The following is a 12870-nucleotide window of genomic DNA, read 5'->3' on the forward strand; positions in this document are numbered from 1 at the left end:
GACCACGTGATGCTTTGAATTCGAGTATTGATCTGGAGAAGAAGCTCGGTGTTATCGGTGCACCACACCCGGATGGCATCCAACGATCCGCAGGCTAATTTTAGCCCATCTGGGCTGAATGCCAAGTTGTACACCGAATAAGAATGATCATTGAGTGTTGCGAGGACGGTGCCAGTCTCCACATCCCATACAATAGCTGTTTTATTGCTGGACCCACCGGCGAGTCTCTTGCCATCGGGGGAGAAGCACACCGAATACACCCAGTTTATGTGATTCACCAGCCGACTGAATACCATCCGATTGCTTTCGACGTCCCAGATGATGACAGTCTCATATCCTCCGCTGGCAATTCGCCTCTCATCTGGCGATATGGCGACCGAAAACACACCGTTTGTTTGGTGTCCCTGGGACCCGAATGGCCCTCCTAGCAATGCCCCATTCTGCAGATCCCAAATTCGCGGGACACCGTCTTTTGCAGCAGTGATGACCCGTCGACAATCTTTGAAGAACGCAAATGCCAACATTGAGTTCTTGTGTCCTCGCATCGTCCGTGCTGGCCCTAGTTGACTTCTCACATTAAGGCAGACATTTTGTGTGACATCAAGGACCCCTAACATGTTTGCGCTGGTCTAGACAGAGAAATAGGTAGTCAGTAGGATTTGAAGTTGACGAGGAGCGTACGTTGGCCAGGAAGTTGTGGATCTTGTGTGTTGAGTAGTGTTGGATTTCTGCCCATAACCCATCCAGTGCTTATCTAGGGTTATTGCTGGCTTCCTATCACGCTGCTGCGGCATGGATCTCATTTGCTTCTTCCATCATGTGCACTGCCTCTCTTCATAGACGCCCGTCATATACCAGTAACCCCTACATTATGTGCACAGCAGTGAATATGCATGGCAATTCTGCAACCAAATACATCCTGTACGCAGCACGTTTCGCATTATCCTTTGTAGCGTTTGCTACGAGATCAACGAGGCCTAAAACGATCGCTAGAGGCTAATGTCGTCGGCAATGTTATATGAGCATGTGCGTTTCAAGCAGTGATTTCATCGTCGACATCAGCATCATCTGCGATGGCTATAGATGGCATGTTGATAGTTTTCCCCTCTCCGCTGGCCTTGACGAGAGGGAATCGGTGTTGGTAAACCTATTCGATAGAAAAGCGCCTTCAAGATTTCAATTCTCGACTCTGGAGTGCAAGATGAAACACCACCAGCGATAGATTTTTTAACTGATTGATCAATTATTCAATATTTGGAGACTGTGACTCCTACGTAAGTGCTTAGTGTTTGACCACTAACACATTCCCAGCGACGTCGTCTACATTCGACGTGATTCCTGTAATCTCGTGAATCAAAGATTTGGTGGGCGTGTACCAAATGGATGTTTCCGAAAGAACGTGTACCCACGGACATGTCCGTAATGAGATTGTACGATTTACGAAACCGCCCTGTCGATGACACGAAGTGATCTGGTCCAAGCTGATTGACTCAGTGCCACAGTGGGTCACTTGGAGTTGCGAGATGTCGGTCACTGTCTCCACACTGTCCTGGAGTAGGACTGACACTACGTGCGGAGTTCTCGCACTACTGAGAGTCGTATTATTGCAGCAAGTAGCGACAATGCGACGTGGGCGTAGTTACAGAATCAGTGCAGACGTTGTTATAGCCTGGCTGCTGGGGACAGAAAACCACTTGATTGGAAGCATCACTGAGGCGACATTGACGAGTTAGCAGGGAGCGAGAAAACTTGGAGTGTAACCAGAGACGTTGGTGGAAGTGTTGAAGCATGTTTGTGCGACTCATGTGGAAAAGAGTGGGCAAGCGAGCGGGGAATGTCGGCGTCGCGGTTATAGTGAGACTGCCAGGGTCACCTAGTAGACGTAAAGTCGTCGTAAGGAACTGACTCTAATTACGTGGGAGCCGGTTCGAAAGATAAGATAAGATTCAACAAAGTTCATTTTTTAATCGATGATCGATGACTGGATCAAAGTTAGTCTCATACCACCATCGCGATGTCCCAACCTATTGGTATGATAAAACTTACACTCACATAGATGTCATTTAACAGCCCACAAAAGCTCTGTTGTCAGTCTACGACAAGACTGATCTCCTTGATCTTGCACAGGGACTTCACAGTGTTGGAATCCGTCTCCTTGGTTCGGGAGGTACCGCGAAGAAAATCAGGGAGGCTGGAATACCAATCGAGTGAGTACTGCGTGCTTCTTCACCTGTTTCATTGATCTGGGGCGTCCTAGGGATGTTTTTGATATTACCAAGGCACCTGAGATCCTCGGAGGTAGGGTAAAGACGCTTCATCCTGCCGTTCATGGCGGTAAGATATTTACGTTGTACACAAAGTGTGCAACTTTTGACTAATGTGGCACAACTAGGCATACTTGCACGCTCTATCCCTTCCGACGAACAAGACCTCAAGGCTCAAAACATCTCCCCCATCTCCATCGTTGTCTGCAACCTCTACCCTTTCGCATCAACCATCTCAAAACCGACCTGCACACTCGCAGATGCTGTCGAAGAGATCGACATTGGTGGTGTTACCTTGCTTCGCGCGGCCGCCAAGAACCACGAGCGTGTTTCCGTCCTCTCGGATCCTACTGACTACCGCGCGTTCTTGCAGGCGTTCCAGCAGGGCCAGGGCAATGTCGGACAGACGCTCCGCAACAGGCTTGCACTGAAGGCGTTTGAGATGACTGCGAAGTATGATGACGCGATTAGCGGGTATTTCCGCGAGCAGTATGCATCGACGCCCGAGAGCGGACCAGTCCAGCGCATGGTGCTTAGGTACGGCGCTAATCCCCACCAAAAGCCAGCCCAGACTTTCGTGGCTGAGGGCGAATTGCCATTCAAAGGTGCGATCTCTAATTTTAGCTTATAGACGTTTTGTTGACTTTGAATGGTATAGTCCTCAGCGGGTCCCCAGGCTACATCAATTTATTAGATGCCCTTAATTCTTACGCGCTCGTAAAAGAGCTTCAAGAGGCCTTGAACCTCCCTGCTGCCGCTTCCTTCAAACACGTCTCCCCTGCTGGTGCAGCTGTGGGTTTAGAACTTGACGAAACAGAGAAGCACGTGTACGGCGTCGAAGATCTTAAAGAGCCCCTGACGCCTCTAGCTTGTGCATACGCTCGCGCTCGAGGTGTGTCATTCGATAAACTTGGACTCCGTATGCAACCAAAGATATTGTTTTATTTTAGGTGCCGACCGCATGTCGTCATTTGGAGACTTCATTGCACTCTCTGCGCCATGTGACCTTGCCACAGCACGCATCATCTCCAGGGAAGTATCCGACGGCATCATTGCGCCAGGCTACAGCCCCGAGGCACTGGAAGTTCTCAAAAAGAAAAAGGCGGGAAAGTACTGCGTCCTGGAGGTGCGTTCGCTCGATTACACAGCTCTACCGCGTTTGCTAACGCTACCAAAAAGATGGACCCGTCATACAAGCCCTCAGACATCGAGACGCGTCAAGTATACGGCGTCAGCCTCCAGCAGCGCCGAAACGACATCAAAATTGATGCCAAGCTGTTCGAAAACCTCGTCACCAAGAACAAAGATGTACGTCCTTATTCTCTCCGTAACACACAATCATAACTGTTCCATAGGTCCCAACGCAAGCGCTGACAGACCTCATCGTCGCGACCCTTGCGGTTAAGTACACGCAGTCTAACAGCGTCTCGTACGCCAAGAACGGCTCTATCATCGGTCTGGGCGCCGGACAGCAGTCGCGCATCCACTGCACGCGGCTCGCAGGATCCAAAGCGGACAACTGGTGGTTACGGCACCACCCGCGCGTCCTCGCGCTCCCATTCAAAAAAGGCGTTAAGCGCGCAGAGAAAGCGAACGCGATCGACCTCTTTGTGAGCGGGGAGGTACTTGAGGGCGGCGAGCGTGCCCAGTGGGAGGGGCAATTCGAGGAGGTGCCCGCACCGCTCAGCGAGTCGGAAAAGAAAGAGTGGGCGGTGAAGTTAGACGGGGTTGCGTGTTCGAGTGACGCGTTTTTCCCATTTGCGGATAATGTACACCGGGCTAGGAAGAGCGGAGTGAGGTACCTCGCTGCCCCTAGCGGAAGTGTGATGGACGAGGAGTGTATCAAGGCCGCAGATGAGCATGAGATGGTGTTTGCACACACCTCGCTCAGGCTCTTCCACCACTGAGGATGAGGGCTTCCGTAAAAATATAACAACAGTAAAAGTGCTTGTATATCATTATCATTGTATTTGAGGTTGAATTGTACCTCCTGCAACACCCTGAACATGCAGCTCACAGGTGCGCCAGGAAGAACTCTACGCTAGCCAGGAATGATCCCTCTTTCCCAGCCTTGACCAGTGGGTCGCTCAAATCACCACGGACAGCAAACCCATGCGTGCATCCAGGAAAGTATTCGCGCCTGTATCCTGGAGCAAACTTCCCATCGCCAAAAATCTCATCGGCCTTTGCCTGAACTTCTGCAGAGAACATTATATCGTTCTCGCATGAGTTAATCAGGAGAGGCGCTGCTGATTTGGAAAAGTATGTCTAGAAGAACGAATTCAGCGAGAGAGCGCTATACAACTATGAGGATGATATGGGTTACCTCGAGGTCGGCTGGGATATTCAAAAGCGAGGGGTGGGAGACGACAGCGCATTGGATAACGTTGTCGAATGCGAGGTCAAAGGTTGTAACGACCTGCGGTGCATATTAAGTTAAGAGGAAGAAATGACTGAATAGAGGGGACGTACCGCCGAAGCAGTAACCCGTGGCTCCAAACTTGGTAACGCCTTCCTCTTTGAGCGCAGCGATGACCTTGTCGAGTGGAGGGCGAGTGACCTCGGCGCTATGGCGGCAAGCCATCCGTAGAAATCGAATGATTTAACCTAGGAAGTGAAAATGGACGAAGACATGGGTCAGGAACTCGGGATACTTATTAATGAAGGCATCAGCCAATGATGAACTGACGTTCAAGGTCTGACTCTTATCAGCGGGAACACAATCGCCGTTTAAATAGTCGATCGCGACGACCTGTATCATAACGTCAATATCGTATCCTGGACTTATACGTACTATGGTTTGTGCAAACCTTGAAGCCGTTTTTGGCAAAGTCATCAGCCAGGAGCTGTTGTAGGTGTGTGTTTCTTTTAGTAAATGTGAGGTATTATATCACAAGGATGGGGGGTACCTGAGCATTGATGAGCTCGATACCGAAGGCGTCCGGTAGGAGGAGGATGACTTTGTCCTTGGCATAATCGACGGTAGGGGTGGCGACGTAGCAAGCGACACCGTCGATGGTCTCGAGTGTTCCTAGCGAAGCCACTGATGAACACTGCGATATGGCAAGTTGGAAAAGTGCTTACCTGAAGGTTCACCCTCGTGACGTACGCCTGTTCACTATGAGTGCTCAATGTAGACGAGGATGGTATACAACGCACCTTGGATACAATCCTTGCAGAAGCTCATACTTGGGGATGGTTAGAAGAGGGTCGAGAGTGATTAGAGGGATGCTCCGTTATATATACAGCTCATCGCAAAGTTGTCCAGGTTGATAAAATCAACTGATGACGAAGTGTGATATATTGTGAGTATTCAAACTTTGTCATCGAATCGGAAAGTGACACCCGAGATGAACACTATTTCACCTGCATGACGCGCACATACGCTCCGACTCGGATATTGCTGGCATGGCTAACGACGTGGCTACAACTGCGGCATGTCATACGACGATCTTAGTTTTGCATTTGAGATTGGATATTGGCTTTGGATTGATCGTACCATACACAGAGACTCTAACGTTGCAACGACAAGACTTCTCACAGGTACTCCAGGAAGAACTCCACAGTAGCCTTGAACGATCCCTCTTTCCCAGCTTTGACCAGCGGGTCTTTGATATCCCCACGTACAGCAAACCCGTGCGTGCAACCAGGGAAATAAGTATCTAGGATTCTAAATTCTCCGGGAAGTCACCCAATGATATAATATCTTATATACAGCTCGTACAAAAGATGAACACTGTCATCGGCATGGAGATGCATACGCTGCAGTATTGCAGTATTGCTGGCATGCTCCCACGGGTGACCAGCGATGTGCTACGATTGCACACGTCAGGTTACAATTTTACGTAGATTACATGTTGTAAGCGGTCCCATGGAGTTGCTTCTATTGACCGCCGAAGTTGCGCAGCTTGAAGACGTTCACCAGTGCCCAAATCACCATGGAATAGGACAACATGTTGCGAGATGTCGGGGCCATCGAAGTTGGTATCTGCTGGGTCATGGACACCACCTTGTGCAAGTAATGACACAATGGATTGTATGTTTCCAGTAACAGTTGAATTATTGATGTCCATGGCTCGTGCAGTGATCAGTGGGGTTTGTACTAATGGTATTATATCGATAGATTCCGGGTCAGGAATCTTTGACTGAAAACACCGAAAATACACTGGTCCGTGGTTACACAGGTCTGATAAGAAGACCCAGGCATTAAATCGGTCATGGCGAGAAAGCAAAAGCCCAGTAGGAGTGCTCTGAGGCATTGCTTCTGGGTGACAAAAGATCTTTCCATGACCATTTGGGCAGTAAGTTATCTGCATCAGGATTAAGCGCAGACTGCCTCCACAGTGCCTCGGAGCATTTCAAGTCATTGGGAGTGATACTGTGTTGCAGAGGGAATAGTAAACCGGAGGTGAGATGTTTTAATGTATTGGATTTCTTGGCTAAGGGAACTTGAGATTTCAGATCGACGTCGAAGTTGTCATATGCGTAACATGCAAGCATTGACTGCCCAAGTGCATGTAAGGTGTTTTGTGACTCTGCTGACAATGATCAAATGGTGGCATTGATTGAATTGCATGATACTGATATTCCAATGCGAGACAGGGTATCAATCACTTTTTGCGGCGCATGGACAGACTGTAGAAAATGCCGAGTGTGCTCTGCAATGCATTTGACTTTTGGTTCGTGCTTTGCATCAATATACTAAGAATGACAACCTGCTTCTGATTTACTGCGATATTAGGCAGATCAAGATGCAACAAGAGTGATACACGCACGATAGCAATAATTGCTGCATGTCATGCATGCGGTTTATCTGCAAGCGCTATGCTGCCGGATGCTGAGTTAAGTCCTTCAATAAAGCCCTCAAGGTCGATAGCTTCAACTGCATCCCAATAGCTATCATCAACAGCAGTGCTCGTAGAGTCGACAGCAAGCTCTCCTCTCATTTAGTGCTGCCGTGGTCCGGTCCTGAACCATGGTTCGAACTGGACTTTTGGTCCGGTTCCCCTGTGGTTCAGTTCACGGTCCAGGTGTCAGCCAGAACCGGACCATAGTACGGTTCTCGGTTCTGGCGTTGGGCGAACGGTTCGACTTTGGTTTGGACGGGTCCCGAACTGATATGATGTGAAAATACTTGTTCAGAGGCAATGCTGGACCTTATATATCTATTCTACATTCTATTCTATATATTACATGTATTAAGCACGAGATACCGGCGGCTCGGGGGCTATTGTGTCCACCACGTCATGCTGTGTTGTTGTGTTCTGTCGCCTCTTAATGTTCATGTTCTGTTTTTTTACGGCTCTTTGCTCAGTAGTGACTATGTGGACCTCTGCTTCATTTCACGGTGTTGTTGGACCACAAACTTCGATGACACCATTGACATCCTCTTCCCAGCAATTTTTGAAGACACTGAAAGCTGTCTTGATCGTGCATTCCTTTCCCCTCTCAACATCTATGTTGATGGATTTTAATTCTAGTCAACTTACCAGGTGATTTTTGTAAGTATCACAAGTGATATAAATCACACATTTCACTGACGAAGCCATGTAGGATCTTATTTTAGTTCAGACAGCCTGAAAGAACCTGAGCAGACTTGATTGAATGCACCAGAATACACACTCAACTATCTCACAATGTTAACCCATCCTGGAGTATGTAACCTCTTGGTAGAAATGGGATTGGTCATAAATGCGCGTGTGCACATCGTTGTGCTGCATTGCCGCTTCCTCAACCAATCTCTAACTTCTCAATACATTTGAAAGCCACTGCATCCCCCACATTCCACACAAACTGTTCGCCATGGACGGTGAACCAAAGACAGTTTCCTCTGCGACCTGCATATGCAGCTACATTAAATGGATGTCAAGGTTTGACGCTAACGCAAACCGTGCTCGATATATCAAGCATGGATGCCATCATTCAAGTTACGTACATCCAACACCATCTGCACCAGCACTCTACTCACTTGTGTCGTCCAACATGACGTTCATGTACTCCCTCGACACCTAGTTTATCAATGCTCAATGCATTACAAACCCATATTCGAAGTTCTCCAATTCCAACTCGACATCCAGTTTCTCAATATCATCAATATATTGATCACTTCTCTCCCAACTGGCTGTTTGTTCCTCAAGCTTGTCAGCAACCTTCATCTATCTATTTACCATTGCATCCATCCGATCACGCCATTGCTTACATATGAACCACGAAACTGGAGCCATAATACATTCATCAACTCTGTTCACATCACTTGTGATTGACGAGGACTCGACCAAAAAAATTCACTGACTACTAGACATTTTAGGGTTCGGTTTGCGTTCGAACCCAAAAAACAACCAAACCTGACTGCTCCGAACAGTTCGCAAAGGTTCAGTCCAGGGTTCGTCGACTCTGGTAGAACCGGACCCAGGTTCGGTTCTCGGTTCTTGCTTAACCCCCATTGAACCGGACTGAACCAGACCGCGGCAGCACTACTCTCATTATGGTATCCCCATCAGTATCCTCCAAGTTGGTCTCAAGTGCAGGTCGGCCGCGGTTGGTGCCTAGAAGGAACCCCAGCAAATCCCACAGAGCAGGAGCGCATGATGCCATGTCAATGGCCATTTCATCAACTGAGAATGCCTCGAGTTGCTTCGTAGTGGCATGCAATGCTCCAAAGTGCCAACCTCCTTCTTCAGATGAGAGAAGTATGATTTCATCCATGTATTGTTGTCTAAGCATTGATTTTGCCCTTGGCAGTGACTTCACCTCTATCAGAAGAGAGTATCCAACAAAGGCACTGAATGTGTCATTGAAGCGCATGAATAGATCTTCGACGATAAGATGACCCTCATAATGCTGGCTTTCAAGGATCGATATGATAAATTGAGATGCAGCTGAGGTTACATTCTTGTAGTGTTCTGATGATGATATTGAGATGATGCATGGTTGTCATGGTCAGACAAATGTCTATTAGATGAGCTGTGCTATGGTTATCTTGATCTAGTAGTAGCTGCAGTTGTACAATGCAGGACAAATTATTATTATAATACCTAACCCTGGGTTAGGTTTACGGTACTGTTTTCGAGTTGACGCAGTCACTGTCACTGTGGCTGGCGCTTGTTTACAAATGTTTTATTCCAGCCGTCGCTGAGAGTGTGAGGGAGGTTAAGGTTATGCTGGGTTTGAATTATTCACGTGATTTCAGATAGTACCGCATCCCTAGTATGCCGCCTCACAAACTTGAAGCATTTCGGATGGGAAGGAGCCTGAGTAACTAGCTGCTTGGAAAGAATTTGTCCAAAAATTCTTAAATGGACATTGGACCCATTGTAAAAGGTAGTGACTCTTTTCCAAGGCCATTGATTGTATTGATATGATAGTGTGCATTAGTAGAGAATGGAATCATGGTAGACGAGCCACATTTAATTGGGGTTTCATAACCACTGTCTTCAACATCAGTGATCAGTTGAGGATCTCCAGGTTCAGGAGGGACTGAAGACAAAGTGCTAGACTTAGACTCAGAGAGTGCTGGCAGTACGTAGGGTTGTACAGGTGAGTCAGCAATATGGGTAATAACATCAACAATAGCATTCTGTGGGCTGGTGCTGGCCATGGTCATAGCATACTACTAAGCCACTTCAAAGGCACAGCTGCAGGAATAACCATAATTTGGTATCCAAGTCTCAGCTAAAGCTGCTGGTCAAGCTGTGGGAAAGCTGAGCCAAGTCAGAAGCTACAGCAACACTACCACCACCTTCGCAATCAAAGACTCAAGAGTATGTGTTGAGAACCACAACAAATGACAACATTAAAGTTGCATGGAATGCATACCTAGAGCAGCTCGGGTTTGGCCTGCATGATCTTGATAACCAGGCAATTCCTTGCATCAGCGATCAACCAACAAACTTCTGAGTTCATAGTGCCCAGCTTTTGTGTTCAGATGACATCAGCTTGTTAAATCATATGGAGAACTTTCAACTTGCACCTGGCTTCTTCCATGTCCAACTCAATCTTATCCAAGTCCGGGCTATTCTGCATATGCATCATGGTTTGATAGAAGACACTGGAGGCATGCAGTACTACATCTTATTGCTTGGCAGGGTCAGACTGGGTTCTTGTTAAGGTCGTTGTGAAAAACACAACCTGACTAGGCACTTGTAAAGGTACTAAGCCAGTATATGTCTAAGCTCTGCCTATGCTGCTATACTTGCTAACAATAAAGCAAGAATGTTTGACCCGAGGGAAAAGCTACTAAGGACAACTTATGATAAAAGACCTGAAAGTGCGCTATAGCACGGGACAGCGCGTCGCAAGATACAGCGCTAGTGCGCAGGAAAGTATGTCGCAACTATAGAGCGCTATGGCATGAGAAAAGCGGAAGTGCGGGTCGGTAGATGGTCGCTATCGGGTCGCTAATGTGTCGGTAGTGGAGCGCTAGTGCGCGGGAAAAGCGGTGTGAAAGAGAGATAGCGACTAGGCTTGTTAGAAACTAGTGCTACTTATCCAAATAGGCACGAGTGTAGTATTCGACCCAAGAGGACTGCTATTGAAGCAACTCTCTTCAAATATGCAAGGGTAGCGATAGCGCGAAGGACTAACAACCTATAGCGACCTAAGACCAAAAAAAACAATGAGTAGCACTGTAGCGATCAGCGACTAGTGACAAGTGAGTTCCAACAGAGAAACATGCGTATAAGTGAGAAGCGCTATGCAAGTTGTCCTATGCGATAGCACTATGCGATGTCTGACTAGCATCAGCGAGAAGAAATCAAAAGAAGGGAAAGCGAGGAATAAGGTAAGATAGTGCAAGTGGAATGCCCGATAGCGACTAGATTATAGCTTGACTACCGATAGCGACCCCGACGTTGCGAAAATCAAACTTATGAGGGAACTTTAGCGACGCGCACTCAAAGCAAGTCAAGCGACGTGCGATCAGAGAGATTGGCAAGAGTGGAATCGATTGCATCAAAACTAGGATATAGCAACTAAAGTGACTCCAATACCAGCTAAGGTTCAGGGAAGGGAAGTACTGTACTGTATGTAGGACGGGTCATTTTATCATACTGCATAGGGGTTTCGGGATTGCGTAGGCGAGTATAGTAGCGACACTGGCAAGGGCACGATGTAGCGACAGGTAATAGAACATGCAGCGCTGCGGAACATGAGGACACAGGTAATAAGACCTGCGACTGATGAGTAGCGACATTTCAGGAAATATAATGCACCAGCGGAGGTAGGTGGGTGTCACAAATTCCAAATACAAATCATTATTCTTTCCTAAACACTCGTTAAGTGCCCGTCACAAGCGCCTGTCGTTAGCACTCAGTCAGTGTCTGTACCTATGACCTTCACAAACCCTAACCCAAACCCATCCTTTACATATCCAAACTTCTCTATTCCGTTAGCGCCCACTACTGTTATCTCCGACATCTCCGATTTCGACTTTCTTTCACAAGCGATCAAGTCACGTGACTCTAGAACCTTCGAGAACCCTTGCACAGCTGTTACACGTTTCATGACATCATAGTGTAGTTATATTTAGATCATCGTACGATTTCCTTTTCTATTTAATGATTGGCTAGTTAGTTCAGACTCAGATTCAGTTTCCGCTTCAATATATGTATATAGGTAGCTCGTTGTAGTCAGTAGTTCTTTAGTTCAAACCTCTTTTGTATTAGCTCACTGCTAGCAATCCTAAGACGTCCCTGCTCATTATACTCCTTTCTTGTTGTGATAACCTTGTTTGAGTCCTAGTCTCTGCCCCTGCGTTAATTCGTTAAAAGGGTTGTGACAGTGGGCATAGGCAGGACATGGGAGGGCAGAATTCCTAGGCATCGGACCGGGTAGCACGCTATGGGAGAAAAGTGGTTCCAAAGCGGATAGCTTGGGAGCTGAATAGCAGCTAGTGACTAGCGCCTTACTCTTTTCCTCTAGGCAAGTCAAAATATGCCTATGACACTCATACGTGCCTAGCGCTGGTATGATTATCACAGCGGGAGTCAAGAAAGCGGACACTGAGTCAAAGGAGGGTGCTGGATAGCGAGTGAGACCAAGGGTATTGATTGCAAGGGTAAGGAAAGTCAAGGTAAACCAATAGGGGCTATAGAGCGCAACTAAAGGTGACTACTTCTAAGTAAACCTAAGGAGAAGGAAATACAGTTGAAGGGAAGTAGTGTTGAAGTAGTCACCATAGGCTTCTTATACTAGTAAGCTATACCATCTTGGACTCGGATGGGATAGGATATACATGTAATAAGACTGTAGCACTTGTTACAAACTCGAGGCAAGGCAGATTACATACCAATGAGGTAGGATGGACCATGGATGGATTCCGACATTTCAGGTGGATCCTAGAGCACGAGAACAGCGCGCTGGATAAGCGCTAAGTGCAGGAACAAGTGCTAGATAGAGTGGACATGCACTAATGCTCCTATAGACACATTGCTGGTAGTTCCGACAGCGCTATAAGCGCGGGAGTATGAATAGCGCTGCGGGAATGTGCGCGCATAGTGCGGGAAAGTGCAGAATAGCATCGGACAAGGGTTATGGCTGAGACAAGTGAAGACTGCTGATAGGGGAGTAGTGAATAATATGAGGGATAACTTTGGTCTACCTATTGAAG

The 12870-nt window shown here is 47.4% G+C and overlaps 3 protein-coding genes across 3 annotated transcripts; 1 reads left to right on the forward strand and 2 right to left on the reverse strand.

Moving 5' to 3' along the window:
- Positions 1-1991: 1991 nt before the first annotated feature.
- Positions 1992-4284, forward strand: DFJ58DRAFT_778814 (AICARFT IMPCHase bienzyme). The gene is made up of 8 exons (XM_041389661.1): positions 1992-2030; positions 2081-2207; positions 2258-2334; positions 2393-2869; positions 2923-3156; positions 3215-3390; positions 3444-3572; positions 3620-4284. The coding sequence occupies exons 1-8, from the start codon at positions 2015-2017 to the stop codon at positions 4169-4171; spliced, it is 1788 nt and encodes a 595-aa protein (XP_041245663.1). The 5' UTR covers positions 1992-2014; the 3' UTR covers positions 4172-4284.
- On the reverse strand, positions 3974-5682 carry DFJ58DRAFT_274037 (uncharacterized protein). Its single transcript, XM_041379605.1, has 8 exons — positions 5424-5682; positions 5349-5375; positions 5174-5295; positions 5075-5110; positions 4954-5016; positions 4737-4871; positions 4591-4683; positions 3974-4532 (listed from the first exon to the last, which is right to left on the reverse strand). The coding sequence occupies exons 1-8, from the start codon at positions 5449-5451 to the stop codon at positions 4278-4280; spliced, it is 759 nt and encodes a 252-aa protein (XP_041245664.1). The 5' UTR covers positions 5452-5682; the 3' UTR covers positions 3974-4277.
- A 3119-nt stretch (positions 5683-8801) lies between these two features.
- Positions 8802-9137, reverse strand: DFJ58DRAFT_619037 (uncharacterized protein; the record flags this gene model as incomplete). Its single annotated transcript, XM_041381008.1, has 1 exon — positions 8802-9137. A coding segment is annotated over one exon (336 nt), but the record flags the coding sequence as incomplete, so codon positions are not given.
- Between the last annotated feature and the right edge of the window lie 3733 nt (positions 9138-12870).

Source organism: Suillus subalutaceus (genome assembly GCF_016647625.1).
Source record: "Suillus subalutaceus strain FC151 chromosome Unknown DFJ58scaffold_32, whole genome shotgun sequence".
NCBI classification, from domain to species: domain Eukaryota; kingdom Fungi; phylum Basidiomycota; class Agaricomycetes; order Boletales; family Suillaceae; genus Suillus; species Suillus subalutaceus.

What these genes read in the sequence shown, in the direction of transcription:
- DFJ58DRAFT_274037 (XM_041379605.1), bottom strand. Translation starts at nt 5,451, where the DNA reads ATGAGCTTCTGCAAGGATTGTATCCAAG. An exon ending in TCACGAGGGTGAACCTTCAG is followed by an intron (nt 5,296 to 5,348) that starts GTAAGCACTTTT and finishes TGGCTTCGCTAG; the next exon opens with GAACACTCGAGACCATCGAC. An exon ending in CACGGGTTACTGCTTCGGCG is followed by an intron (nt 4,684 to 4,736) that starts GTACGTCCCCTC and finishes TATGCACCGCAG; the next exon opens with GTCGTTACAACCTTTGACCT.
- DFJ58DRAFT_778814 (XM_041389661.1), top strand. An exon ending in GGGCGAATTGCCATTCAAAG is followed by an intron (nt 2,870 to 2,922) that starts GTGCGATCTCTA and finishes TGAATGGTATAG; the next exon opens with TCCTCAGCGGGTCCCCAGGC. An exon ending in TGCATACGCTCGCGCTCGAG is followed by an intron (nt 3,157 to 3,214) that starts GTGTGTCATTCG and finishes GTTTTATTTTAG; the next exon opens with GTGCCGACCGCATGTCGTCA.